The sequence below is a fragment of the Balearica regulorum genome, chromosome 4 (assembly GCF_011004875.1).
Source record: "Balearica regulorum gibbericeps isolate bBalReg1 chromosome 4, bBalReg1.pri, whole genome shotgun sequence".
NCBI classification, from domain to species: Eukaryota; Metazoa; Chordata; class Aves; order Gruiformes; family Gruidae; genus Balearica; species Balearica regulorum.
This window is the reverse complement of record NC_046187.1, coordinates 79,993,053-80,019,473: the sequence shown is the minus strand read 5'-3', so window position 1 is coordinate 80,019,473 and position 26,421 is coordinate 79,993,053. Positions and strand designations below refer to the sequence as shown.

The following is a 26,421-nucleotide window of genomic DNA, read 5'->3' as shown; positions in this document are numbered from 1 at the left end:
AGTTGAAAGGGAAAGTAGAAAATTTACCTCTTCGGGTGTTGCGACAAAGTTGATTGCTGTGTAATAGCGATCATCCTCTTGAGAAAGGCTGAAGGTGAACTGATAGTCAATGAGAAGAGTATCTGTAAGGAACGCATGGAGAAAGTTATCCCGTGTCTTGGAATAAAGCAAACTTGTGCAAAGCAAGGCATGATGTCACTGAGAGTACAACTAGGAACCACCATGCCGTTACAAATGACTCCAACCTACGTACGATCCCACGCAAAAGGGATGGGCTCTCGTCTTTTTAAGTTGAGCCTAGAGCGGGGGAAAGAGGCGGCTTACGTTTTCCAGGCAACAGCCTGCAGCCTTCAGCTAAATGAATGTTCGTGTCTATACGCTGTAAAAACCCATGCCAAGACATTTACTTCTTCCATACTGCAATACCTCTACGTTCTAAGGGAATACTAGAAAAATGAAACAGATGTGTAATCCCCACTTGGGAGGGGGCAAAGTTCCATGCATGACAAGTTTCTGTCCATCAGTGAACTGTACAGGGAGGATTTCTACGGAGCAGCTGCTTGTTAACGACCCAGCTGCCATCCTACTCTGGGTGACACCATGTCCAGGCATGCCAGGGCCAGTTTTTGGTCTACCTGTCTGCCCAGGGCTGGGGTATCGCCTCTCTGTTAATCGACGGTGCGGAGCCAGTTTTGGGATACACCCACCAGTCCCAGTATCCTTTTATTAAACCACAGCATTATGATTTGTACATATTCCCGAAGCTGTGCAGAGATATTCCGAGCAATAATAAATACAAAGCTATTTTTCTTATTTTTCACTTATTGCCTCGTGAAGACCCCTTGTTGGAGAGACATGAGCAAGGCAACCTTCTGATCTCTACCCACAACTATGAAGCACTAAGAAATTTTCAAGGTAGAAGCAAACCACGTGAGACAGAATCTGTATAGCACGAGGTTGTTCCTCTAAGAGTTGTAAAGTTCTGTCTTTTCCCCCTTTTTGCCCACTTTACCATCCCTGTCACTGGCAGCAATGAATTAGGTCATCCTTGCAAAGAGACTGCCACGAGAAGCCATCAGTGCCCTTGTTTGGTTACGCAAGGAGAACTCAAGTTTGCTAAATACGGCACGTTGATAATTTCCATGTTGTACAAAAACACTATTTGAGACTTGCATCTTTATGTAATTTAAGATTACATCTATCCGTGCCTGCCAGTGTGCTGATTGCTAATATTTGCAAATAGAGGCTGGAGAGTTTCCATTAAGTAATCTGAATCTTGGCAAAGTATCTTCTCGAATTGCACGGGAATCCAACTGTTCATTTCTGTGGAAACGCGGCAATTTGGAAACCTTACCCATTCTACCACGGAACAGAATTGAAAAAAAATAGTATTTTGCACTTTCAAAACTTCTAAAGACATGCTTTAGTTTTGACTTATTAGGTATATATTTTAGAGTATTCTTCGGAAGAGTAGATTTCATTTCAAAGTCACGTGAAAAACATTCAAAAGTTTTTTCTGAAAGATCCAATCATCACACAGACCTTATCAAGAAGAATATTTTCATTCTCTTCAAACAATACTTTTGTGAAAACTGAAGTTTTTTAAACCTATTTTTTTTAGTCCTTCCCTTAATCCCCTATATTTTAAACAGATGCTGATGCAACTACAACTAGTTTTAAATAAGATATTTTAAACTTCAAACACATTTTTAATCTCCAAATAAAATCCCAAGAGTACTCACAGTAACATGTTCCTTTGAGTGGATTTCCCTGATATCTATTTTCGACTTCACACCTAAAAAGAACACATATTTTTTCAATAAATGGATTTTTTTTTCAGTTCTATTTATTCCCAGCCACTAAAATAAAATAATCAGAAAACACCACCTGCGCCGATAACTGTACACAATTAAAAATAAAAGATGCATGTCTGAGCTATGCTGGGCTGCTGAAGAAATTCCACCATCCCTGCAAGTCAAACTAGTAGGCAGTAAAAATGAAATGTAAAATTCTGGATATTAACCTTTGCATCTACTTGGAATGTATTTATTAGCTCTTCACAATGCATGGAGCTGGATTACTACAGTCAAAACCTAAAGTTTCGATTTACATTTACGGCTACTCCAGTATCTAGTCTTATAAACGTTTACTCATGTGAGCAACATTTTAAAAATAAACCTGGCAATGAAATTATTTGGAATGAAATTATTTCCACTAACATTACACTAAAAGCATTTCTGTAATGTTACAGAGAAATCTCCAGCAAATTTCTTGCTCTGAAACTGCTCCATTAAAATGCTTGAATGTCAAAGTCTTATTTCAGATATATTTACACTCCCCCAGAACAGCATCAGAGTGCACAGACAGTAAAAATCTACCAATTAAAAAGAAACTATTGAGGGATAAACCAAAATGGTTCGTATAGGCTGGGGGATGGGGGCATTATTTCCCCCCACCCCCCACCCCTTCTGCATGACATTCCCAGTTGAAATGTTCTTAAAAATGGAAATCTTCGGGAAATCATTTTGTTCATGTTATCCCCCCAGGGAAAGCATGGCTGGCTGCACCGTCAATGAAGTTAGTCAACTGTCAGCAGGATGAGATGAGCAGAGACATCACAAATACAATCATTAAAAAAAATGTAGGGGTTCCATGCCAGTACGTGCATGGCCTTTTGATTTCAAAGAACAAAGTGAAACGAACTCACAGTTGACACTCGTCTCCTTTTATTCCCTTGGTGGTGCAGAAACATTTCCCTGAATTTGTGTTGCAGACGGACGCGTGGCCGTTGCACTTGCAAGCTGTTGAACAGAGCGGGGAGAAAGATGCAATGTTGAATGAAGCAAGAGAAACAGATTCGATAGCAATTAAGTCCTTTAGTTGCCAAACTGAGATACATCAACAAATAAAGTGCATATGAAAACCCATTTGGTACTCTTTGGTTTCTTTGTGATACAGAAGGCAGCCACAAATAGAACTGTGCGTCAAAGCGGAGTGAGTGCGGGCTCCAGGACTGATGTTTTGTATGAAATCATCTTCAGACTGTGCTTTTTAGCCTCAAAAATTTATTTTACTTCCTCTCTTGTTGTTAGATAGCACTAGGCATATCACAACTGGTAAGAAAAAGACAGAATTTCGAATAGTTTTGGGCTGGCTAACGCATTTCAAACTCACGACTCTTGAGAGAAGACTATTTTTGCAAACAAAGCAAAGCTTGTGGTGCTTTCAGGGCTTTTTCTAGAAATAAATAAGCTTTTGAGAAAATAACGTCATTACCAACAATGTCAGCGTATCTGCAGCGTACAAGGCTGGTGCTAAGAATACGATGTCCGTACTACTGTAGGTGGTTTGGGGTCCGTGCCCCAATATATTTTTGGAATAGCTTTAGCCACCGAGTCGTGGCTGAAGCAAGTCAGCACGCCCCTAGACCACCTCAGGTTTGTGGCATGCCCAAAACAGACCAGCTCGTACACTCTGAGCCTGTTCGAGATGCAAACCAAGGTATGACAGTGGGGACGTATGGGAGATTTTGCTTCAAAAGTTTGCTCCTGATTCCAACTGAAATGCTAACGTTGACGTACTTTGAGACCTTTATTCATAAAGAAGTAAAGGAGGTACATGCAAAAAAAACCCCAAACCAAACCAATAAACACCACCACAACCAACACAAGCAGTTGTCTTTGATATAATCTTCACTGACCTAACAGAAAGGATAGAATAACTTTTCCCAGAAGGTAGGTGCCTTTTAGAAATTGTTCTACCAATGAACTGGAAGGTGCATTCACCTGGAGCTGTGCAGGGGAGAGTGTACAACATAAGAAGGGAAAAAATTACACAAAGAGAAGATCCCTCATGTGTGGTCCCTGAACTTGCTGGAAAGAGTATACTTCAAAGGCTGGTGCCTCCTCGTTAAGATGACATATGCCTTCTCATTAAGATGACATACGCCACTCAATGCACCAGCAGGTTCTTAGGCATGAAGTCTCCATCCTGAACATCCTTGCCAACCTTGGACCTTATTTTATGAATCTTTTTGATATCTTCTTCATATTGGCATGTAATGGAAGCTATATTCTATCAGGGACAGTTAATTGTGCTTCTCGGATGTGGATGAGTGGTTTCCTAGCAGCAACACGGAACAAAATATGAAGAAGCATAAAGGCCTATTGTGGGAACAAGTAGACTGAATGAAGATTTGACAAAATAATTGTATTCTGTGAAGCAAACACACTTCTCATTAGTGGCACTTGAAAAAGAATAATTTTTAATACTATTGAGAATGCCTTGTACTGCCTTCCTTCTGCTTTGCAAAAGGTAAGCAAAGTGAAATTCCAGCAATATTCAACACGAACATACATAAAAAATTAGGAGAAATTCCAATTTCACGTTGTTTAGATGCAAATCGCAGCATCTTGAGTGCTAACATTAATGCTTCCTCACCCTGCTCATTAGCCACATGCTCATCGAGAAGACTGAACACGCAAACATCTTTCTTTAAAACAGCAGAGTCTTACTTTTTTATCCATTTCCCTATAAGCCCCGTAACTGGAGATCATTCACTAAAGGACCGGAACGTACACAAAGAAGAGGAATTTTCAGACAACTATGAAGTTTGGAAACAAACTATCGACAAAACATACCAGACGCCCTCGCTGGAATTTAAAGTTTCCCTCCAGAGTCTGATGCTAATGCAGAAAGCCAAAATTATTGGAAATGGCTTTTTGACTGTGAAGCATGGTAACAGTCTGATGATGAACCACCTTCTTCACAAACCATGGGTCACAGACTCGTTCAGAGATAGCCGCGGGGGATCTCCGCTCCTCTTCCTACATTTGTGATGGTCCAGCTTCCCAACAGCAACTGCATCCCCCACCTGCCCAACACCATTTTTCCATGCCAAGCGCTTTAGCCGGCCTCCGAGGCCCCCGTGCAGCCCCGGGAGCGGGGAGCAGGCAGGACCACGGCACCGGCAGCTCACCGTGGGCCACCAGCGAGCGCTCCACGGAGGCGTTCGGAAGCACTGCTGCAGCGGCAATCTGATTTCAGGCATAATAGTGCCTTCCGTTCTCTTGCAAATAACTTTCTTATCTACTGCTAGCATATTTTCATATGAAACTTTAATCAGAAAATTTAAAAAATCCTGAATGCAGAGAAAGCACCTTGCAGCTATTTTTACATTTGATGGGCTGCATTTCCTGCCCTTCCCGATTAATACTTCTTTACATCGGACACTTCCTAAAAGCAACCGCTGAGGAGTGATTTACCCACCATTTAGTTATTATCTGCCCAGCTCCGCAAACACCAATACCTATGACGATACGCGAACAATTCTTTCAGAGAAATAACTGCAGTTTGTCAAGATTTTTTTCAACACAAGCGATATAGGAGTGTTCGCCTGCCCTGGTGGCACAGAGCAGCAGGAAAAGGCATCTTATTTCATCTGCTCTTTTTATTCCTCCCTGGCTTCTGAACCCCGTCGCTACCACTTCCAGCTCTGCATAGCCTTACCTGTTTAAAAGGCAACTACAATCCTAATAGCGTCGCTCAAACTCCTGACGGCTCAGCAGAATGGAAATACTAAACACTACCACTTTTCCCAGCACTGAATATTTGTCATTTTGAGGATATTTATGGTCCCCATGCTGCTGGGGCCACATCAGAGTACGAGGACTCGCTAAGCGTGCAAACGCACGGATGCTTGTGCAACAGGATGGAGTTGCACCAACAACCATCTCCAGCACGTATGTGACTGCTGGCTCTAAAACCAGAGCGGCACGCAACGTTGCACGGAAGCGGCACATCACTGACGGGGAAGGAAGGAGGGACCAGGCCTCAGAGGAGGGAAAAGCAGGAGCTGGCTCTGCTGCCCGTCAGCCGATCCTCATCTCAAGAATTCCCCTCCGGAAACCTTCTCACCAAGCAAAAATTACTACCGGCCAGCATCGCTCTGGCTGCATCAGAGAGGACGATCTCCTCACGCTTTCCCTCTTCCAATCCACCTTGGTCTTTCTGCTCAGCTTCCTGCTTCCCTCCCTCTTTCGCCTTCACAGTAAATAGCGTTAAATCACAGCAAATTAAAAACCTGGGCCCAAAGCACTTGAGAGCAAAGCACTTTTGACATGAGCTACTAGTTTCATCAGATAACGAATGAATGCTGTTCCACAGTCTCTCAACACATTTTCTAATTTCTTTTTCAGGCATCTGGATGACTTTAGTTTATCATTCGTTATCTCAACAACAAACTATTTTTGGACAATCCTCATGAGAAAAAGTCCAAAGTAACTTACTCTCAATTTCCACAAGCATAGAAAAGCAACAAATATCCAAAGGCACGTTCTGATCCAATGATTAAACCTGAATGCTCAGAGTAGAATTATACATTTTCTCAGGCCAACTCAGTCTCAATTTATTCGTTCCTGCACTTCAAATTATCTTCACATGAAATGAGTTTAAGAATATCAGCGGTATTTAATCTCACAGATAATGTTCTGAAATAAAGTGTCAGAGATGCACCTTTCCCTTTGTACCTGTACCGTTGTGCTGTCTGTCATGATTTCAGATCCCAGCTACCGCAACACCCTTTTCTCTAAGTAAGGCAGCCTTGTCCCTGCCTGTGACCCCTTCCTCGAATCTGTCCGCCGGGAGGTTCTTCTTCACAGCCTCAAACATCACCTGCTCGCTCTTGCTTTAGGAAACAGGACGTTCATGTTCCTGCTGCTAACTCACATCTCCATCCAAAAGGTCGATGCTCCTTCCAGCATACATACTAAATGAATTGCCAAGTATTTTCTACTGGATTATCTCCATACTTGCAAGGAAAAACTCAAAGTCTTCAATGTCCCCTCATTAATCACCTTCACTTATTTCTTCCGGGATGCCTACAAACCACCCACACTCATTTCATGGGAGTACTGATACTACTCTGACACCAAACAACGTTATTTCTGTTCTACCTTCTCCACCACCGTACCTAACGATATCACTCCACCTAAATATATTCCATCAAAGCTCTTCGGAGCAAGAAGCACCTTCCCTTACATCTGTATATCACCCATCACAGCTGGATTCTGGTTTACAACTAGTCTCCCCACGCTACAGTACAAAATTTGCAGTAATTCAGAATAACGTTGCAAGGTTCAAGGGCAAAACTTCATATCTTACATGTTCATTTCTCAGTATTACCTGTATCGGTCCTTCAGGAAAGATTTTTTTCCCAGTTTGTTAACTGGGTCTTGCACTACCAAAAAAAGTTCTTTGTGCCAAAGAGTCCCAAAGTACTTTACTAACTTAAAATGCAATTTTAACAGGGGTCACCTAATCCTCAGCTGAAATCCAGCCAACTCCTCAGTGAAATACGTCAAGCCTTTTATGAAGCAGATAATTATAACAATAAACACACATTAACCAAATGCAATAGAAGGCAAATTTAGATCAGCAGAAATTTGTTCAAGACATTGGGATTAACATTGTTTCTTTTCAAATCAGGATTGTCAAACACTAAAATGAACACGTTTTTTCACCGTGGTCATTTCAAGTTTACAAAGGAGGGTAAAAAAAATCATCTTTATCTTGCGCAATGAAAGTCAAAGAACTTTATCAAGCGGTTTCTTTATCTTTGATTTGAAGAAACAAGGACTGTGCCTTGCTTGCAGGAAAGAAAAAATGTATTATCAGGATATTGTTTCAGTTAAGATAGTAGAGGAATGAGTAAAGAGTGAAAAACATCAGAGAGTTCAGTGCGGGAAGATTTAAGGCATCACTTACGCTGACACGTTCCTCCATTAGTAGGATCACCGTAGTAGCCCGAGATACAAGTTTCACAGTGTTTGCCAGTTGTCAGATTTTCACACTTCTCACAGATGCTCTCATTTACACACTTACTGTGCCCATTACACTGGCAGGCTGAAGAAAACAGAAAAGGATAAATATTTGTGATCAAATATAGTGCTTTACACAGAGCCTCAGAAGTCTGTGTTCCGAATGTTTCTGAATGAAACCATTTCATGCACCTTCCAAAGAGGTTCCTGCTGCCTTGCTAGCGATACACAAACTCAGAGAAGCGTGTATTGAAAACCTGAAATTTAAAGCAACACGTGGGAAACTGAACTCCAAAACATTGCGTGCATATTGGACGGACAGTACTAGAAGCAGCTGGTGGGATGGATTTAAAGGAGGAATGGGGAAGAAAGGATTTAGCAGCAGTCCAAGTAATTTTATTCTATATGTTTGGTGCCAAAAACATAATTTCAGAATCATCCTCAGCATTACTAATAGTTAAATCAACCTCCAAAAAAAAGAATTGCCTTTCTTTCAAACAAACCTAAAATGAATAAATAAAGTTAAAAATTCAGTAAACATTTGTAGGGAAAGGAAAAATTTCACTAGAGAAGCGCACAGGTAAGTCTTCTCTGCAGCTCACCTTCAGATACCTGCACAACTCCCTCCATCTCAAAATTATTTCTGGTTAGTCTTCCAAGCTCCTTTCCTCCCTCCATTAACAGGAGGGAACACAGACATCACTACAGCCTTCAAAAGTCTCTCCCCTTGCATTTAACCGTTGCTACCGTTCAACTGTTTGAACGATTAAACTTTGCTCGTTTACCTGGACACTGGATAAAGGACCAATTATAGCTGTTCTCCACAGGACACATGCTGACATTAAGGACAGGCTCCAAGCTGTGTTTCCCTGTTGCGGTTGGGGTTGGCATCTTGACCGGACCTCTGTAGGAGCCTTCGATGCACTTCCCCTTGCCGGTGTTGCTCGGATCGGTGCACCAGCCGCACCCGGGCTGCTCCAAACAATGAGCACATGTGCAGTAGCCTGAACAGTTTTCAGCTATTAAAAAAAAAAACCAAAAACAAAACCCACAAAACATCAAATTACGGGATAAATCGTTGTTGCCTGTGTTTTGGGACAGCGAATGCGGAAACCCTTGTATGCCTTTTGTGACCTTAAGTATTTATCTGGCCAAATCTGTCAATATTTATTCTGATATTCAGTCATACATATATAGATATTCATTCCTATCAGCATATTTATTCGAGAATCTAAGATAACTATTAACAAAGGTTGCATTAATCAGTGAGTTACAAAACAATGCACTACACACATAAGGTTTTTCTAACCAGTAAATACCACCTGCTAAAAGCAGAGGGTAATGTTCCCAACTACAAAAGATCTCCAATTGATTTACAAAGGATCAGATGATAAAATGAGCCATCCAGAAGCGAAAGCTAAAAACAGTTTGTTTACTGGCTTTGAGTCTCTCCTTACCACACATTTTAATATCACATGCTGCTATTTCAAGTACTTATCCGAGTCAAAAAAGCATAGAATAGAAGTACAGAATAAAATTTGTCATCTTAGGATGCTCAAAGCACCACATGCAGATCCCCAGGGCCCAGTAATCAACTAAATCAGGGAAGAACCATTGCCATTCTTTAACCATTCCTTTCTCAAATAAGATTGTATTTCAGGGGTTACAAACTCTTTACATATAGAAAAGTTTTTCTGTTCCTTTCCCCATACCATCTTAAAAAATATTTGGCAGATTCTTGGTGTTCTAAGATGAGCAGGCTTTCTATCCTGATGTTTAAATTTACAATATTTGCCTTTAAAAAAAAAAGTAATAGAAGAAAAACATTGTTTTCCATTATTTCAGCTTATGCATCTCCCGCCTGATGCTTCCTCCAATTTTTGACTTCCGACAATACGGGAAGTTCACACTCCCACGTTTCAGTTACCTGAAATTAATTTCCTCTAATTTCTAGTTTGCAACAACGAGTTACCCAGCTTACTCTCATCAGCTCCCAAAAGTTCCTGGAGCAACTGCAGCAACTCACGGTGCCCAACTTCCCTCCTGGGGAATGTGGGCGCTCCTCTTCCTCTGCTACCCCAAGAGCTCTGGCTTTCCTGACTCCCCTGCCCACACTTAGCTCCTACAGAATTCAACATAAATAAAAAGAATTTCTAAAACTGTTCAACCACTTTTTAAATGTCTAGACTATTTCCCCACAGTTTGAAAACAGAAAGCAATATTCCAAAGCACCATAAATCTTTAGCAGTTTGCTCTAACTAAAGGGCAAAAAAGTCTATCTAAGAGGGGGGGAAAAAGAAATTATTTATTTAAAATAAGGTAGAAATTCCTACTGTGGGCTATACATAGGCAATACTTCAGAATAAAACAGTTGTGTGAACCGTAATTGGGAGAGGATACGGGTAATCTCACATTTAATTACACAGCTCCAAATGTGAATAAAAGTAGTTAATCACATGAAATTTTGGACAATCCCTGGACCATATGACCCATGTGCAGAGTTTGCTGACTTTTGCTAGCAAATGTCAGCAAACACAAGACTCCGGCCCACCGGTTGAGACGCAGAAGCAATTACTCACGTGGACAACTACTCATGGTGTACCACTCCATGCACTGCCCGTAGGGGAAAGAGGCCACGTAAGCGTTCGAGTCCACGCACTGCTTCATGTTGCTGCACCACATGCATTCGGAGCTGCCGCTCGTGCACTCCCCGCACATCGTCCGCAGGGCGCAGGGCGTGCGGCACTGCTTGGCGCTGTGGTTAGCTGCAGGCAGGAGGACAGGAGTCAGCTTTCCTCCAGAAACATACAGAGAATGAGCCCAGAGATAGAAAGACAGAAGATAACATGCCCTGTCTACTGTTCAGGCTGAAAAATAGTTGGATATCACGGACTTGAAAGACTTCATCCGTGGTGTGGCGTTGCTGGATGGAGCTGGAGATACCTTATACCACGGTGAGAAACGCAGCAAGTACTGCAAAATCATTTCTCTTATTACATATCCTCCGTGAGCGTTAATGCTTTTAAATTGTTTCCTGTCCGCCTTAAAATGGTGTAATGAATGCGCTCTTTGTCTCTCCGCAGGTCTGTTGAGGCGTTCCTTAGCTATTCTCCCAACCCAAGTGTTGGGAAGAAACTCCCCATTTTACGTGAGCAGACCGGGACGTGTTTTAAGTCATTTGATCAATTCCACACATAAAATGAGTACTGAAAGCAGAACTAACCCAGGAGTTTCTGGTGTGAGCCAACGCTTGATCATCTGTTTCAAGTGGCTGTTCTCAGACCAAAAAACCCAAGTTAAACCAGTTCAAAGTGCTGCAAGTTAAAATATACAGAATTTTGAGTTCAGGTTCCACATTCACGATCTGCATCCTGCACTTCCACAAAGAATGATTTCAACTGGTGTAGCTCACTTTGAAATTTTATGTCATCAGCCAACTTTCTTAAAACTTAAAAAGGCACTAATTGGTATTCAGAAATAATCAGCTATAATGGAGAGTTAACAGACCGAGCCACTTTAAAAGATATGCAGTTCCAACAAAGCTAGGAGACTTTTCCCAAAAGCAAACAGCTTCTTTTACAAAGTTCTCATATCTCCAAAGTGTCTCGCCTAATTAATTTCAAACTTTGATAAAATCCTCCTCTGGCTACGGAGCAGGGAAGGGGAGAAAGGGAAGTTCAATTGGAAAGTAGCTTTATTTTATTTTTTTTTTTTTAAACAGGAGATTGCTCCGTACCATAATTAACCTAAATGTCACATTCAGGTATGCAATTTAGAGAAAAATAATTAAACTATAATGTACTTCAAGTATTTTACAGTTAACAGTGTAAGTGCAGAGCTGTTTTTAAAATCTCCAATTCAGCTGTGAAATACCTACACAAGACACTTTTGCAGAAGTACTTTTCTTTGGGAAAGTCACGATGCAGCTGGTTTTAACTGTAAGGAATGGGATCCTCTTTACCCCCCAGGAAATATAAATACTTATAAGTTCACCCACTCCCCCACGAGACTCACAGGTCAGGAATTGTTACCTGGCCTTTCGCAGACGCTGCCGTTGACTTCATTGATACACGTTGCCGCCTTCAGTCCCTGCTGGAAAGGTTCGGCTAAATAACCACAAAATCCAGCGTCGCTGGGTTCGTCGGGGAGCCACTGGAGCAGGGTGTTGGTGAAGGGAGACATGTCTTCCCAGCACCAATATGACACGTTGATTTTCCTCAGTCCAACCCACGGAGTTAAAGTTTTGGGCTAGAAATAAAGGAAAATGGTTGATTTAATAGCCAGTTTTATTACCTTAGGTATTAAAAGAAAATACACATCACCACGTAATTCTCATAACAACTTTGCCAGGTTAGGTGTTGCAAAAATGTAGTAAGGGAAATATTTGTTTCGCAGTGCTATCAGAACTAAATGCCACAGAGATAGAGAAATCCTTCAGGAAACACCAATTTTTTATTTTTTTTTTTAATTTCAAACTGCATTTCTAGTTATCTAAACCAGGAGGAGAACAAGTCAAACATTCACACTGGCTGACTATGAAATTAACTGCAAATTGCTCTTTATATGTTTGTGACTCCTGTAAATGGCTAGACACAGGAAAAAGAAGTTCTGGAGCTAGAGTTTGACATAAGCAATGAAGAAAACCAGCAGTCCCCTACACAATTTAAATGATACCATCTACCTACTCCACAGTCTGGCTGGAAGACCGCTGCTGTTTAAGAGCCTGTATAGATGGAGGGGTGGACAGACAGAGCAGGTCAAATCTAAATTAGTATTGTCGGCAATAAAATTCTCAATATGAAGAAGCCATAGCACAACTATTTCTACTGGCAAATTATTTTTTGGCACACATTTGTTTTAGGGAGAGGCACTTTAACTGTGTTGGCACAATATGGTATTTTACTGTTAAAAATCTTCTTTTCCATCAAAGTGCTTTGGTGGCACAGCTGTCCTAGGAAAGCTTTAGACCGTACGTCTTCCCTGGCTGCCGTATATAACCAACACCTACTTCAAACTGATTTTACACACTTTAGAGCTGCAACTTCTAACAGCAACAGGATTTCATAGCACTATGTGTAACGGTTTCTTATTCCTACAAAGCATCTATACACAGCTTGCTTAAAAAAGGAGTAACTGCAGAGTAGAGCCTCCCAAGCACAGTAGAGGCGTGGCATTGAACAGCAAAAATCCAGGTACCAAATAGAGGTTTGGCTTTTTACAAAGGCACTTTCCCACATTATGAGCACTCAATACTAATATTAATCAAGGCTCACTTTTTAAAGGATACTGTAGACAAAAAAAACCCCATAAAATAACCATTTTTGTCCTCCCCAGTGTAAGGGTTCAAACACTACTAGGGAAGGGTGGCCATGTGTCCTTGGGAATTTACACTACACTTAACCGCTGGGATATCCAGAAACACCTGGAGCTTCTCGAACCACATACTTTTACAATATCCTGGGCTCAGCTTCCTCTCTTTACAAAAGATTTAACAAACAACCTCATCTGAATTGCACCTTGCCTTTTCTTGGCTGAACTGAATCCCCTCTAAAACCCCACAATTGTTGAAATGCCACTTTAAAATTACAAAGGGAATCAAAGCAGGGAACGTTCTCATTTCAACAGGGGAATATTTCTCTGCAGTATTGAAGTACGCTCTCCTCTAGCAATCCTCCTGCCTCCAGTCTCATTTTTCCTAGATAAACCCCTTCCTGATTGCCAGCCCTGCCCACCGTGGCCTCTGGGACCCAAGAGGAGTAACTCTGATGTGCCGTCAAGCCACAGCACCTCTGCAGCCGAAACCAGGATTTCAGCAAAGCCGCACAACATCGTTCTTTGTTAGGGCTTTAGCACCACCTACACAACCTGCTCTGAATACCTCCACATTTCTGCCAGGGACTGGGAAAAAAAAAATTAAAATATTTATTTTATTGATGCATGAAGAGGGACAGATTCCAATTCACTTCTCACTGGCTCTGACAGAAAAGCACCTGCCACTAAATCAAACATAAATAACTCCAAATAAGCCAAGCAGCTCTGCGGAGTAAGAAGCCGACATTTTAAACAGCTGCTTTTCTGAGTGGAATAAATAACTTTAAATGCTTTACATTAAACACCTCCGGTGCCCCAAAGGGACCTTTATTTATAAAATATTGTGTACAAGTCACGAGAGGACTCCTGCTGCAGTCATGTATCCCACAAGAGAAATGCGCGTGTGATTTCATTATAGAAAGCGATACCTTTGAGGCATCGTGTATGTTTGTATTTATCTTTCCCATTTACATTCTCTACAATTTTACTTCAAAAGCACCCATAGGGTATGTTGAATTTCAAAAGAAAAATCAGTCCTTTTCAGTTAAGAGGCATGTCTATTCTGTACACAGCATACAATACCACAGCGGGGACTTTTCCACAGTCAGACCTTAATTACTCAGGGGACATAAAAGAGAAGCACTCACCGAAGACTGCATCTTCTGCAGCTCCTTTAGAACAAATTCTACCTTTTTCTGGGTCGTGAGGGAAGCCAGCAAAGCACCGCTGGATCTGCAGGACAGTTTGGCATGATCATAGTTCTCCTTCGCATTTGTAATTTTCAAGCAGGAGTTGCCAACCAAATGCCAGTTTGTTCCACAGATATTTTCTGGGGAAGAGGAGGAAAGAAAGTAAAACCAGAGATGCAAGTGACCTTCCCAACGTTCAAAGTACTGAAAGAGCTCAGCCCCATCCAAAACCAGCATGACTTATCGGCATGCTCAGATGTAGCTATGTATAGCAACACCAGAGGAAAAGGAAAGCTGTTTGGTGGAGCAGAAGAGCAACGTTACCATCTAGATATCTGCCGTAGGTAGTCAAAGCACTTATCACAACGTCAAATAGTAAAATCATCGCAGAAGAAAGAGTAAAGGAAAGCAAATGAGTATTTGCTCTCTCTGTATATTGGAGAGACATGGAATTGACAGATGGACCACTCGGTGGACAGGAATCGGCTGGACAGTCACACTCAAAAGAGTCATGGTCCACAGCTCGATGTCCAAGTGGAGACCAGTGAGGAGTGGCGTTCCTCAGGGGTCGGTACTGGGACCAGCACTGTTTAACGTCTTGGTCGGCGACATGGACAGTGGGATTGAGTGCACCCTCAGCAAGGCTGCCGATGACGCCAAACTGTGTGGTGTGGTTGACACACTGGAGGGAAGGGATGCCATCCAGAGGGACCTCAACAGGCTGGAGAGGTGGGACCGTGTGAACTGCATGACGCTCAACAAGGCCAAGTGCAAGGGGTCTGGGCAATCCCAAGCACAACTATAGGCTGGGCGGAGAATGGATTGAAAGCAGCCCTGAGGAGAAGGACTTGGGGTGTTGGGGGATGAGAAGCTCAACATGACCTGGCAATGTGCGCTCATAGCCCAGAAAGCCAACCGTGTCCTGGGCTGCGTGTCCAGCAGCGTGACCAGCAGGTCGAGGGAGGGGATTCTGCCCCTCTGCTCCACTCTGGGGAGACCCCCCTGCAGTGCTGCATCCAGCTCTGGGGTCCCCAGGACAAGAAGGACATGGAGCTGTTGGAGCGAGTCCAGAGGAGGCCACGGAGATGATGCGAGGGCTGGAGCACCTCTGCTATGGAGACAGGCTGAGAGAGTTGGGCTTGTTCAGCCTGGAGAAGAGAAGGCTCCGGGGAGACCTTAGAGCCCCTTCCAGTCCCTACAGGGGCTCCAGGAAAGCTGGAGAGGGGCTGGTGACAAGGGCAGGGAGTGACAGGCCAAGGGGAATGGCCTGAAGCTGCAGGAGGGGAGATGGAGATGAGATGGGAGGCAGAAATCCTTCCCTGTGAGGGTGCTGAGGCCCTGGCCCAGGCTGCCCAGAGAAGCTGTGGCTGCCCCTGGCTCCCTGGCAGTGGTCAAGGCCAGGTTGGATGGGGCTTTGGGCAACGTGAGCTAGTGGAGGGTGTCCCTGCCCATGGCAGGGGGTGGCACTGGATGGGCTTTGAGGTCCCTTCCAACCCAAAAAGCTGATGAACATTTCAGTGTGAATTTCTGTGGAGCTGATGCCTGGCTCCAAAGTCTTGGTTTGGATTTATCTGACAGACTGAAAGGCTCTCGAGTGTCAATTTTTCAGATGGGCTTTTTACAAATACAATCATATCCACAACAAATTAAGCAGACCAAGCTCTTTATCTGTCTCATTAAAGATGTTTTTCTCACTGTCATGGCTCTTCTCTGAAGTCTCTTCATTTTTTCAGTCTTCCAGACTAGCAAACGCCAGACCTGGAGACGTCCAGACCTACCGGAGTGACTAGGGGAAGGCTTTCCATGCCCATTTAAAGCTTCTGTCTGTGTTGTTTTTTTCCTTTCCTCTATATTTTATTAGCTGCAAATGTCAGTCACTGAAGATGCTCTATTTCCTCTCCCAGTCACTGGGAAAACACCCATGTTACTACAGGGGGACCAATAATCACCTCCTATGAGCTCCCACTGGAATCATTCTAATAAGAGAATTTTCCTTATAAACTTTAGGTGTTATTTGCCTAATTCGTCCAGTATGTGCCATTACGCTTTTGCACAATTCTAGTTTCTAAAATTAAACAGCATGCATTATTAAATCTAATATCTTGCAGAAGCTTATTATATCAACAGTACTGCTTTTATCAAATGAAAAGAGAGATGAAATACAGCCTAATAATTATACAAATGATCATACTCCTCTTCAGACCATTGGGACTGAAAATATTCCATCAGACTTTCTGAATTTACTAGAAATAAAGTGTCATATCGAAGCGAGTATGATTAAATAACATTATTTACTCCAGATTAGCACTAAAAGATCACAGACAACCGAGTAAAAGGAAAAAAAAAAAAAGAAAAAAAAAAAGAAGCGACTTTTGGCCTGGGTGAATTTGTGGATTTTTCGTACACAAACACAACCAATACCTACCTGGTAAAGCAATGCACTCCTGATTCCTAGGTTCCCACTGACAGTTTTGATCCATGGCACAGCTTTTACAACTTGTCCTTTTGTTACAGTAGTAGGCAGGGTTATCCTTAGGACAATTGTCATACAGAGTAATAGGAACCTAAAATAAATGGTATAGATGAGGCTTTTTCCCAGCCATGAAATGTCTCTTTATAGCAGCCATAATGACTACCACACTAAACTTCACAGTTCAGACCTCCAAAGCGACTTATATGTCTAAATACTGCGTATTCACGATATTCCCCCAAGCCACCACCTGACATCTTCCTTACCAGAGCTTTTACAAAAGGGTTACGTTTCTTTCTCTAGGGAAGACTCTAAGGACAGCAAACCCAAACGGCTCTGTGCCTTACTGAAGAATCCCACCACCTCCTCCCCTGCCCTCAGCCATCCTCCTCCCAACTTATGTGGAGATTCCCATGAAAACCCCTTGGACCAACTTGGGGAGAAAAAAAAAAATAAAAGAAAATAATAAAAAAAAAAAGAAGCATGTTATGAGTTTAGAGCTAGACATGCACTGGAAATAACGAAACAACAGGGGTCATAATATTGACAGATGAAGGCATCTGGACATTTGATATTTCAAAAGTTAAATTTAAACTACAGAAGTATGAAAGAGAGAGACTTTACCTGTTCCTCTGTGCAGTTGTTATGCATTGAGATACACTGGTCAGTGCACCATTGACAGCTGTTTGTATTTGCTGTACAGCTATAGCAGTCTGTAATCTGATCACATTTTTCATTGTCTACAACTATTAAAGAAAAAAACCTGCATGACCAAAAACAGGCATTTCCTGACAGAGCTCTAAGAACTTGATTATATATAGCAAAAGATATAACCAAACAGTAGTGCCTGTAGATTTTTCCATTATCGACTACTTAGTAAATCAGATACTTCCATGTGATTGAACTGATAGAAAACTGCATTCATTTGCAGCATCAATCACTTTTAGTGCCAAAGGATCCGTAAAACACACCACCAGAAAATGCCCCAAGACATGGAAGAGCATGAACTAAGACCGGGCATGCACGTTCAGTCAATGCCCACGCAAATGATGCCAGAGGACGTTTCACAAGGACGGTGAGCATCTCCCACCGCAGGCCCGTTCTGCTGCACGCCTAACCTTCAATTACGTGGAGCATTTTCATGCAAAGCTTGAACTTTCTACTTCATCTTCCCAATTGCTTATCGCCTGTGTTTTGTGAAAATTTATTGTACATTGAGAGCCCATCAAAGCAATGTCCCTTTACATCAATTTCTTTTAAATAATTAAAGGCTGCCATCTACTACAGAATCAAGGTTCGTATAATTCAATTCAGAGCAACGAATGCATCAGGACAAAGCACTGAAAAGTTGTTTAAAAATTATCATAAGGGAGAACACAGGAATCAGACCTTAAAACAAACATTCTTTTTGTATGCCCCTAGCCATATAATACCACAGAAGGAAAAATAACTTTTCTTAAAATACTATTCCTGCTATCTCTTTTGAAGAGCACAGGATAACACCACAGGTCCCAGATCCCCCTCCCATACCCCGTGGTGCTCATCAGCGAATTGCTCATTCTCACAAGGTCAGTTCTTGGAGCAAACATCTACAGAGCAATGGTCCAGGCCTGATTCCTGATGATATCTGTTTAGGATAGGAAAGTAAGTACAAGCAGTACGGTAGGGGGAAAAAAAAGAAAATCTAATGAGCAAGCAGGTTTATGGGGAGTGAGAGATGGAAACATCTCCATGTCGCTGCAGCCACTTGTCAGAGGAAGGTCTTCCAGAGCATGTGTGGAAGCACAACTACAGTCCCCCATCTTAAACTTGATTTGATAATGGCACACCATTAATACAAGACAGAATTTGGAAAAGAAAAAGACCCTACACACCTTTCGGAGAGGGAAACTGAAAGAATGTGACCCATACCTGGCTTGGGAAGGCAGTCTTCAAAGACCTTCTGCTGCTGTTCTACCGTGGCCATTTCCCAGGGGACGCAGCGAGGAGGGGTGGCAGCCCACACGCATCTGACGCCAGGACCTGCTCGCAAGCAGGCCGTTTCGTTGTCAAAAGCTTCACATCTCTCAGGTGTGTACTTCAGTATGTCACTCAGGAGGAGGCTGTTGAAGCCTCCAAATACGTACATGGTGCTAGACAAAACGTAAGGAAAGAGATAAATGTTTGCGCCTGTGTTTATAGACCATGCACTGCTGCAAGTCAATGTGATTCAAGGTGTGAGGCAAGGTGTTTTACTACATTCCAGCATGTGTAAATCCAAATAAATAGCTCTTGGTTAAGGAAGGTACTAAAGAAAAGGTCAGTCAAGTTCCACTGTTTCAGAGAAGCCAGAGAGTCTCAATGCACGGGTGCTGAGGTCGTGGACCGACCTTCCCCTTTAGCCAAAACTCTGGGTGACACCTGATCAATGTGACTGTACATGAAATGCTGCAGAAACGTGGGATCCTCCTGTAAAGAACAGTGGCAAGAGAGGGAGGAAGGCTAAAAATCAGGAACATGGTATCACACCACTAAACCGTCATTCAGAAACCCTGACAAAACAATTCAGTGTTGTCACATCTTGCCACACCACTGTGACAAAACCACAGTTGTTTTCACGGCTGGTAGCAACTGAGCAAAGAGTCATTATGTCAACAACAAACAAACAAACAAAAAAACCAACAAAAAACCCAACCCCAAAACAAAATAATATTTTAAGGGAGGGGAAAAAAAAAAAAGTGTTTTTTTAAACCTTCTGTAGTATCACAACTGCTTCAGGCAAAACATCAAATTGCATTAGTCACCCAAAACCCCTGTGCATCCATGTCTGTAAATGTACATTTAATAAGATGGTGAAGAAGAGTCAACACAACTGAAAAAAGTTTTGGTTAAATAATAAGTATTTTTAATATGATTTGCATCCTAGTTTCGGAAAGGACTAAAGCAGAGGTTCAATTGTCCTTCATGGGAGCAAAGGCATAGCTGGAATTCAGCATACACTGAAACAAATAGATAGTGAGTGAGATTTTAGAGACAAAAATAGTATCTAGAAAGCACACCTTCCTTTTCAAGGCAGTGACAGTTATCTGCCTGGCTTAAACTGAGCTTTAAATAATGTTACTGATTTACAGAAAGTATCCTCAAAGGATAAAGGAACCAGAACGAAAGACTCCTAAGAAATATCACTTCTCAAACTCGGTTCCGCAGACTGAAATATAATAACAGATGTTCACCTGGGAACATGGATATTATTACACCAATATCATGCTTAACAGCAGAAAACTCACCTATGATTTCACCTAAATACTGTACACCACGTGAATGGTAAAGAGCAGCCACACAGCTCTACGTAAACTGAAACATGGACAAATTCAGAAACCATGAGGGAAAGTACGATTTGGAGATAAAAGTTGTTAGTGCAGCTAAATAAGAAATAGACATATGGAAGAAATTAAATTACAAAATAAAAAAGAAATAGAAATATATATTTAAATAAGAAAAAGGAATAGAAATAAGAACTGAGTGAGCTGAGACAGTTTAGTCCAGTGAAGAAGGGCGGACAGGAAGAGGTGGACATTGAAGACATTACAAGAATGAAGATCTGAGAACTTGGAGAAGTTCCCAACAGATCCTCAACCCTCTGGTCTCAGTGTTACTGATCTACACGTAGCAACACACACGTGCACTGATACACACAGGTGTACAAGTTCACTGAGGTACGAAAAACACAAACACCCCCCAGATCGTTTGCAGCTTTACCTGTTGTAGAGCACGGCAGAATGTCCAAACCTGTTGACATCGTGATGGAGACCCGGACGAGGAAGAACAGACCATCGATCGCAAGCTAGGATTAAGGAAAGCTCATTTTAGAAAAGTTTCTCAGTATAACTAATGACTCAACTTACAGAGCACATTTCTTCCTGAAAGATCCCAAAGTACTTTAATTCCACCCACCGCCAAAAGTCAAATCCTGAGTGAGACAGGACAGTTTACAAGAGCGCAGCATTACCTTCTTTTTGTAAGATGTAAGATTTAGTCTTCACCCCAGCTGCCATGGTATGACAAAAAGGGAAAGGAAGGATGCAATGGCTTTATGCTATCATCTAAACAGTTCATGAAAAAGGAAAGTTTCAGGGCATTGTGTTGAAGGCGTTATTAGATATTCAGCAATCACGTGTAATTAAATGGCGGTGGCTTGAGCTGCTTTACCAGTGGAATTTTTCACTGTGTAACAAGTTCAGTTTTTATCTGTTTATATGTGAATTATTTGCAGTTTTGCCCCAAACCAGTATCACTGAGAACAGAGACTTATCTTTTTTTTTTTTTCCTTCGCAATTATGTTCCTAGAGGGTAGATATCCACGTTTTTAAAAATATTTTTCACTCATCATAGCTTAAGGATTTGTGGTTGTTTTCCTCTTTTAATATAATGTGAGATTATTCCATCTTTTTCTATTAGCATAACATTTATAAGTTCCGCTTCATTTTTTACTCGGTTTCTTAGGTAATTTCTTCCTTTAGGCAGCATGAAAAAAAATCCCTCAACCTAAGAAACATATAACCCACCGAGCAATTAAAGGAACAAAAGCAGGAATAGTCAGTCCAAATCCTACCACTTAAACTTTGTGAACAGGATCGCCTTGGGGGCTAACGTCCCAGGGGCAGTAGTATGCAATTTCAGCAATTAAGACAGAAAAGTCAATCTGCTGGAAAGATACACAGAGCCCTCAAATACTCAAAGATTCTTTAATGTAAGATACAACCGTTGTGCCATGGACTCAGCCTCTGAAAAAAACAAAGTCCATAAACCCAAACTAGTATGTAGAAAAACCTGCTAGGGCAAAGAAAAACACCCTCATTAATTTTTTTTACCAAATTTAACCGGAGAATTGTTGGGTAAAACAACAGATCCTAACCTCTGGTCCTGCAGAAACTTTTGTTCAAGAGTGCTAATAAATAAAAGACACAGGACTCAGTTGGTTAGAGCTAATACTTTGATAAATCATGATTTTGAAGTTTATTTTTAATCATCATTTGCTCAATTTTCAAAGAATTTAACCTAGCACAGCATCACTGCTGAGACAAGCAATGCATGGTTCCAATTTTTAACAGGAGACTTCAGCAAAATTGGGCAGCAATTTGCAATTCTTTATCCAGCAAGTTGTGAGTTATGTGAAGCCAAGAAACATATTTTTCTAGATTAATAGAAGGCCTGGAATGTTTTGCTCTCTACGCTTCTTGCCCATCTTTAACTGAAGACCAAGTATTGGAAAAAATGAATGATTCTGAACTGCAAAGAATCCACTCCTTCCTGACTTATAAGTTAAGCCAAGCCTAAAACTTACAATCCACAGGATTTATTTAATATACTATTCAAATAGAACACATATGCTATGAAAACATCCAGCCTCTTTCATGTTTGTCATCAGAACTGAATTTTTGATGGGGTAAATAGAAGAGTTTTAATTTCTGTCCTGTGGGGAGAAGAGATCGTTACGAGTCTAGCCTTTACACGAATATTTCATGCTGAGTTTTAAAAAAATCATAAAGTTAAAACTCCTTTAGAAATTAAAAGGAATGGTTACTTAAACCACAGTAATCACATTTTGAGACAATCTGCCTGTGAAGTTTCTATTCTTGTTTGAGACACATCCAATAGGCAAGGGAGGTGACCCTTCGGAAAGCACAACCCTTGCCTTCTCACTCCTGGAGATGAACGTGTAGTGATGGAAGGGCTGCAACTCCCACTCGGCTCCTTCGCTGCTACGAATTGTTGACAGGAGGTGGCAGAGGGTTAAGAAAGGCATTCGTCCACCCAGAGACAAAACTGTTGCAGAGCAGGAAACTTCTACAGAGGCCAGAGAGACCGATTTTGAGGATAGGAAGCGCTAACTAGTCAATGCAGTGCGCAGAACGTAGGAAAAACACTGTGAGACTGCTCTACCCGAGTGCTCGCTCAACCTGAACATCAACACAATCCAAAAGCTCGTCCTGAGAAGCAACAAGAAATGCACGTGCACGCAGACGGCCAGACTGTTATCCTGAAACCTTCCAAAACTGGGGGCATTACCTGGACAGTTTGGACTGAATAAGCCTCAACCTGGTCAAGTGGAGGATAAAAGGATAAGGAGAATTAATGCACTCTCAGATCTACCTAATTCGCTAAACCTCCAGAGAATCTCAGCGCACATCTCGGTGACATCTGTTTGCATCCTACACCAGAAAAAAAAAAAAAAAAAAAAAAAGAAATAATGTGTCCTCACAATACTCAATGCATGTGGTCTGACTACTTAGAAACTTGAGGAGAGAAAACCAGAAAAATTTGACGAGGTAAATAAAAGGAGTTACTGCAGAAATAAGTTTTAATGGCAAAGGTTGAAGACAAGACCTTGTTTTGAAGCCTTTATTTTAGACTGTATTTTAATTTTAGTTTTCCCCAGTCTTCCAACCATCACTATGACCACTAAGATACTACCTTCATCAACACGATGATAAAAATGAGCAAATTAGCCAGATACTCCCTACTTTTATAGTATGCTATACGGGCTTATTCCCATGCAGACCAACACAAATACGATCAACATGACTACTGCAGAGGTCATGCATGAAGAACCACCAAGGAGGTGTTTCTGCTGTGACACTAGTGATCAGTCAACATCCCAACATATTCCTGGTCCAACAGGATAAGGTAAATTGTGTATAAGGTGTCCTTACATGAAAAGAAGAAAAAAAAGTGGTCTTTTTTTAACTGAAAAAACCCCTAAGGAACGAGGTTACCCAAGAAGACCAGAACATCTCTCATCCCTGTCATGTGAAGTGCAATCAATGCAAGCTCTAATTCTCAGTGTAAAATTGGTAAGGATTGAGTAAGCCAACTACAACGCTTACTTCACGTAACAAGAACCTGCCTGTTAACTAAACAGAATCAAAATGAACATCACAATTGATATGTTTTGTCAAATTAATTTGTATTTTACACCTAATAGTTCAATGGGTCAAGGAAGACAGAAAAATGTAGGAAGAAAAATCTGTCACTATTGCTATCCAAGTTTAAAAAAATTACTCTGTCCCTGACTGTCAAAATACCTCATTTTAAATGTTCTTCAAGAAAAAAAACCTCAAAATAAAGCTAGCTAGGCGCATACAACAAATTCCACAGGGATATGACTTGAAATCAGAGGAAGCAGAAGGGAATGAGCCCTGTAACAGACAGCAAAACGGCCCAAAGATGCCAAATACTGCCGCTCAAAGTAATTTGTTTGCTTGCATATTCCTTTCACAAACCAGAAGTGACATCTCAGTGGACATTCACTCAGAGAATTCAGGTTTATGTGATTATTTCAGGGAACCAAATCATGAGAGCCCACATTTAAGGAATTCTGAAGGCAGAATGTGATATGAGTACAGAACGGTGTTTTTCTTCAGCATGAATTATCTGGATGTGCATGCACCTTCTTTTATATCGTTTCTTCTCCTTTCCTTCTTAAATTCGTCATCTCTGGACTTCAAATTCACAAATAAATGCTGCCCTCTTCTGGCTGTTCAAACCCATCAAAACCCAATCCTTCCAAATAAAATCTAATCTAATCCTTTGGCTTTATTGTTAAACAGTGCTGATGGGGATATTTATGTTTCTAAAGCATACATATAAAGACACTGGTATTACAAACAGCGCAGCCAAACAAGTCAGCCAGCCTGCAGTTAAAACAAGAGCGTAAAACGTACGAGTTGAGCTTCAGCAGTGGTCAGGGCTTGTAACTATCCCAACAGCCTGCACTTTTGATAAATCATAAATTAAAAACACACTCAAAATCTCAGGACAGCTTTATGGTGGAGATGGTAGAACAATATGCTTTCTGTTTAAGAACTAATTTGTAATACCCAAGGTTGTGTATAATAAACTGGTGACCAAATAACTGCTGCTGTATTTGCCTGGAAATCAGGGCACCAGCTCATTTGCTTGGTAATGTGTAGCAAGCTAAACGAGTCTCTCCTGATTACACATTCTTCTGCAGTATGCTTAGTAGCATTTGCTATAATATACCCAGCATGTAAATTAGTCTTCTTGAAGACAGCTCTTTTTGGCTATCCAAGAATACTTTTTTATTATTACTATTTCTGCAAGAACTTACCAATATCATACGCCATAAAATCTGAAGAAAAGCACTTCGCGCCGTGGCTCATGGAGGTGTCGTTGTGCGTGTTTCCTCCAAACACCAGCATGGTTCCGCTCATTATCACAGCCGTGTGCAAATAGCGAAAAAATCTACTGTCTTTAAGAATAGTCCTTCAGAAGTAAAAATACATGTATTACTGACACTGATTAGTACCTGGCAAAGACAAAACAATCCATAAACCCAAGTTGAAGAAGGTTTCGGGGCGGTGGGGAGGAGGAGAGGGGATAGTATTTAACTACTTTTCCTAATGAGATATTTAACAACTTCCTTTCCAGACTGTTTAATTCCTCCTGTAATTTCATTCTCTCATCTTCCCATCTGCTTGTCAATTTATAGGAGAAATAGATCTATGAAAGCCTTTTTCCAAAGCTACAGATCTTAAAATCATCAATTGCTTCCCTGGGGATTTATCAAGCTTTCACAGTAACGGGGCTTTTGAGCATAGTCAGCTAAATCTGATGATACAGACACTGCCTGGGAGGACTTCTATAGTAACTCTGATTTTACAGTAACCTAAAGAATTCCTTCAAACTGGGTATCATCTCTTGCTCCAAACTAACAAACCTATTCTAAGGAAATCTATGCAGCTGCTGCTAACAGTGCCTCGCAGTTTAACACCTGCAAAACTCAACACCTCATCCATGACTAAATCACGGGAGGCATTAATCAAACTCGCCACCGCCCTCACCTTTGCTCAGCACGACTAACGGCACTGCACACCAAGGGTCACCCTCTGTAGAATTTCACTACTATTTTGAGAGGGTGGGATTGCAGGAAAATCCCAGTGAGGCCATGTCTGTGCTGCAGACACACCAGTGTCACACCAGCTCTGCAGAACACCAGCATCCCCAAGGCAGCTTGCACTGAAGCCCAGAATTTCACAAGGAAATACTCAGCAAAATGGATTATCGACAACCTGGACCAGGGACCCGTCCCTAACGGACGAGCAGCGGTATCGCAGCACGCAGGGGCTTTCCGAGCGTTGCGCTCACCCTGCCAGGGCTACAGCGTTAGACGTGAAGCTGCCAGACGAAACACCGGAGGGAACATGGGGAGAACCACGCTTGCAAAAATAAAGATCAAGGGACTGCTTTTTTGCCCCTCCTTGAAATCACAAGAGGGAGACAGGGCCTGAAGTACTTCAGAATTTAAAAAAAAAAGGAGTCAACTACACCAAAAAAAGTATAGATAAAGATGAGCAGACACTCCTACGCGCCTCGCTGCAAGGCGACTGCTCGCCTGCTCTGACAGTCCTCGCCAGACCGGCAAAATAAATGCAACGAAAAGAAGTTGGTGCTGTAGCAGTTCGGAAGAATATTGTCACATTTGTGACATTTTCTGCCTCTTCAGCCAGATTTGCCCACTCCACGGCTGAAGTGGAAGTTCAAATGAACCAAGAGAGGAAGCGTGGTGATTACTGCATGTACAACAGAGCAGGAAGGAAGGTTTTTGGAAATTAGTCACCAGTTACTTTACTCA

General features: G+C 41.7%; 1 protein-coding gene across 3 annotated transcripts in view; it reads right to left on the bottom strand.

The window, feature by feature from the left end:
- The window catches only part of ATRN (attractin), a 146,953-nt gene that overhangs the window by 64,635 nt on the left and 55,897 nt on the right, over nucleotides 1–26,421 (bottom strand). For all 3 annotated transcript variants that reach the window (XM_075752833.1, XM_075752832.1, XM_075752831.1), the window contains exons 10-22: nucleotides 24,898–25,052; nucleotides 20,526–20,610; nucleotides 18,699–18,919; nucleotides 17,412–17,533; nucleotides 16,743–16,881; nucleotides 14,276–14,457; nucleotides 11,849–12,065; nucleotides 10,397–10,582; nucleotides 8,603–8,836; nucleotides 7,765–7,902; nucleotides 2,708–2,801; nucleotides 1,743–1,795; nucleotides 28–122 (exon numbers count right to left, since the gene is read on the bottom strand). In XM_075752833.1, the coding sequence (XP_075608948.1) occupies nucleotides 28–122; nucleotides 1,743–1,795; nucleotides 2,708–2,801; nucleotides 7,765–7,902; nucleotides 8,603–8,836; nucleotides 10,397–10,582; nucleotides 11,849–12,065; nucleotides 14,276–14,457; nucleotides 16,743–16,881; nucleotides 17,412–17,533; nucleotides 18,699–18,919; nucleotides 20,526–20,610; nucleotides 24,898–25,052 (1,921 nt within the window). The remainder of the gene's footprint in view (nucleotides 1–27; nucleotides 123–1,742; nucleotides 1,796–2,707; nucleotides 2,802–7,764; nucleotides 7,903–8,602; nucleotides 8,837–10,396; nucleotides 10,583–11,848; nucleotides 12,066–14,275; nucleotides 14,458–16,742; nucleotides 16,882–17,411; nucleotides 17,534–18,698; nucleotides 18,920–20,525; nucleotides 20,611–24,897; nucleotides 25,053–26,421) is intronic.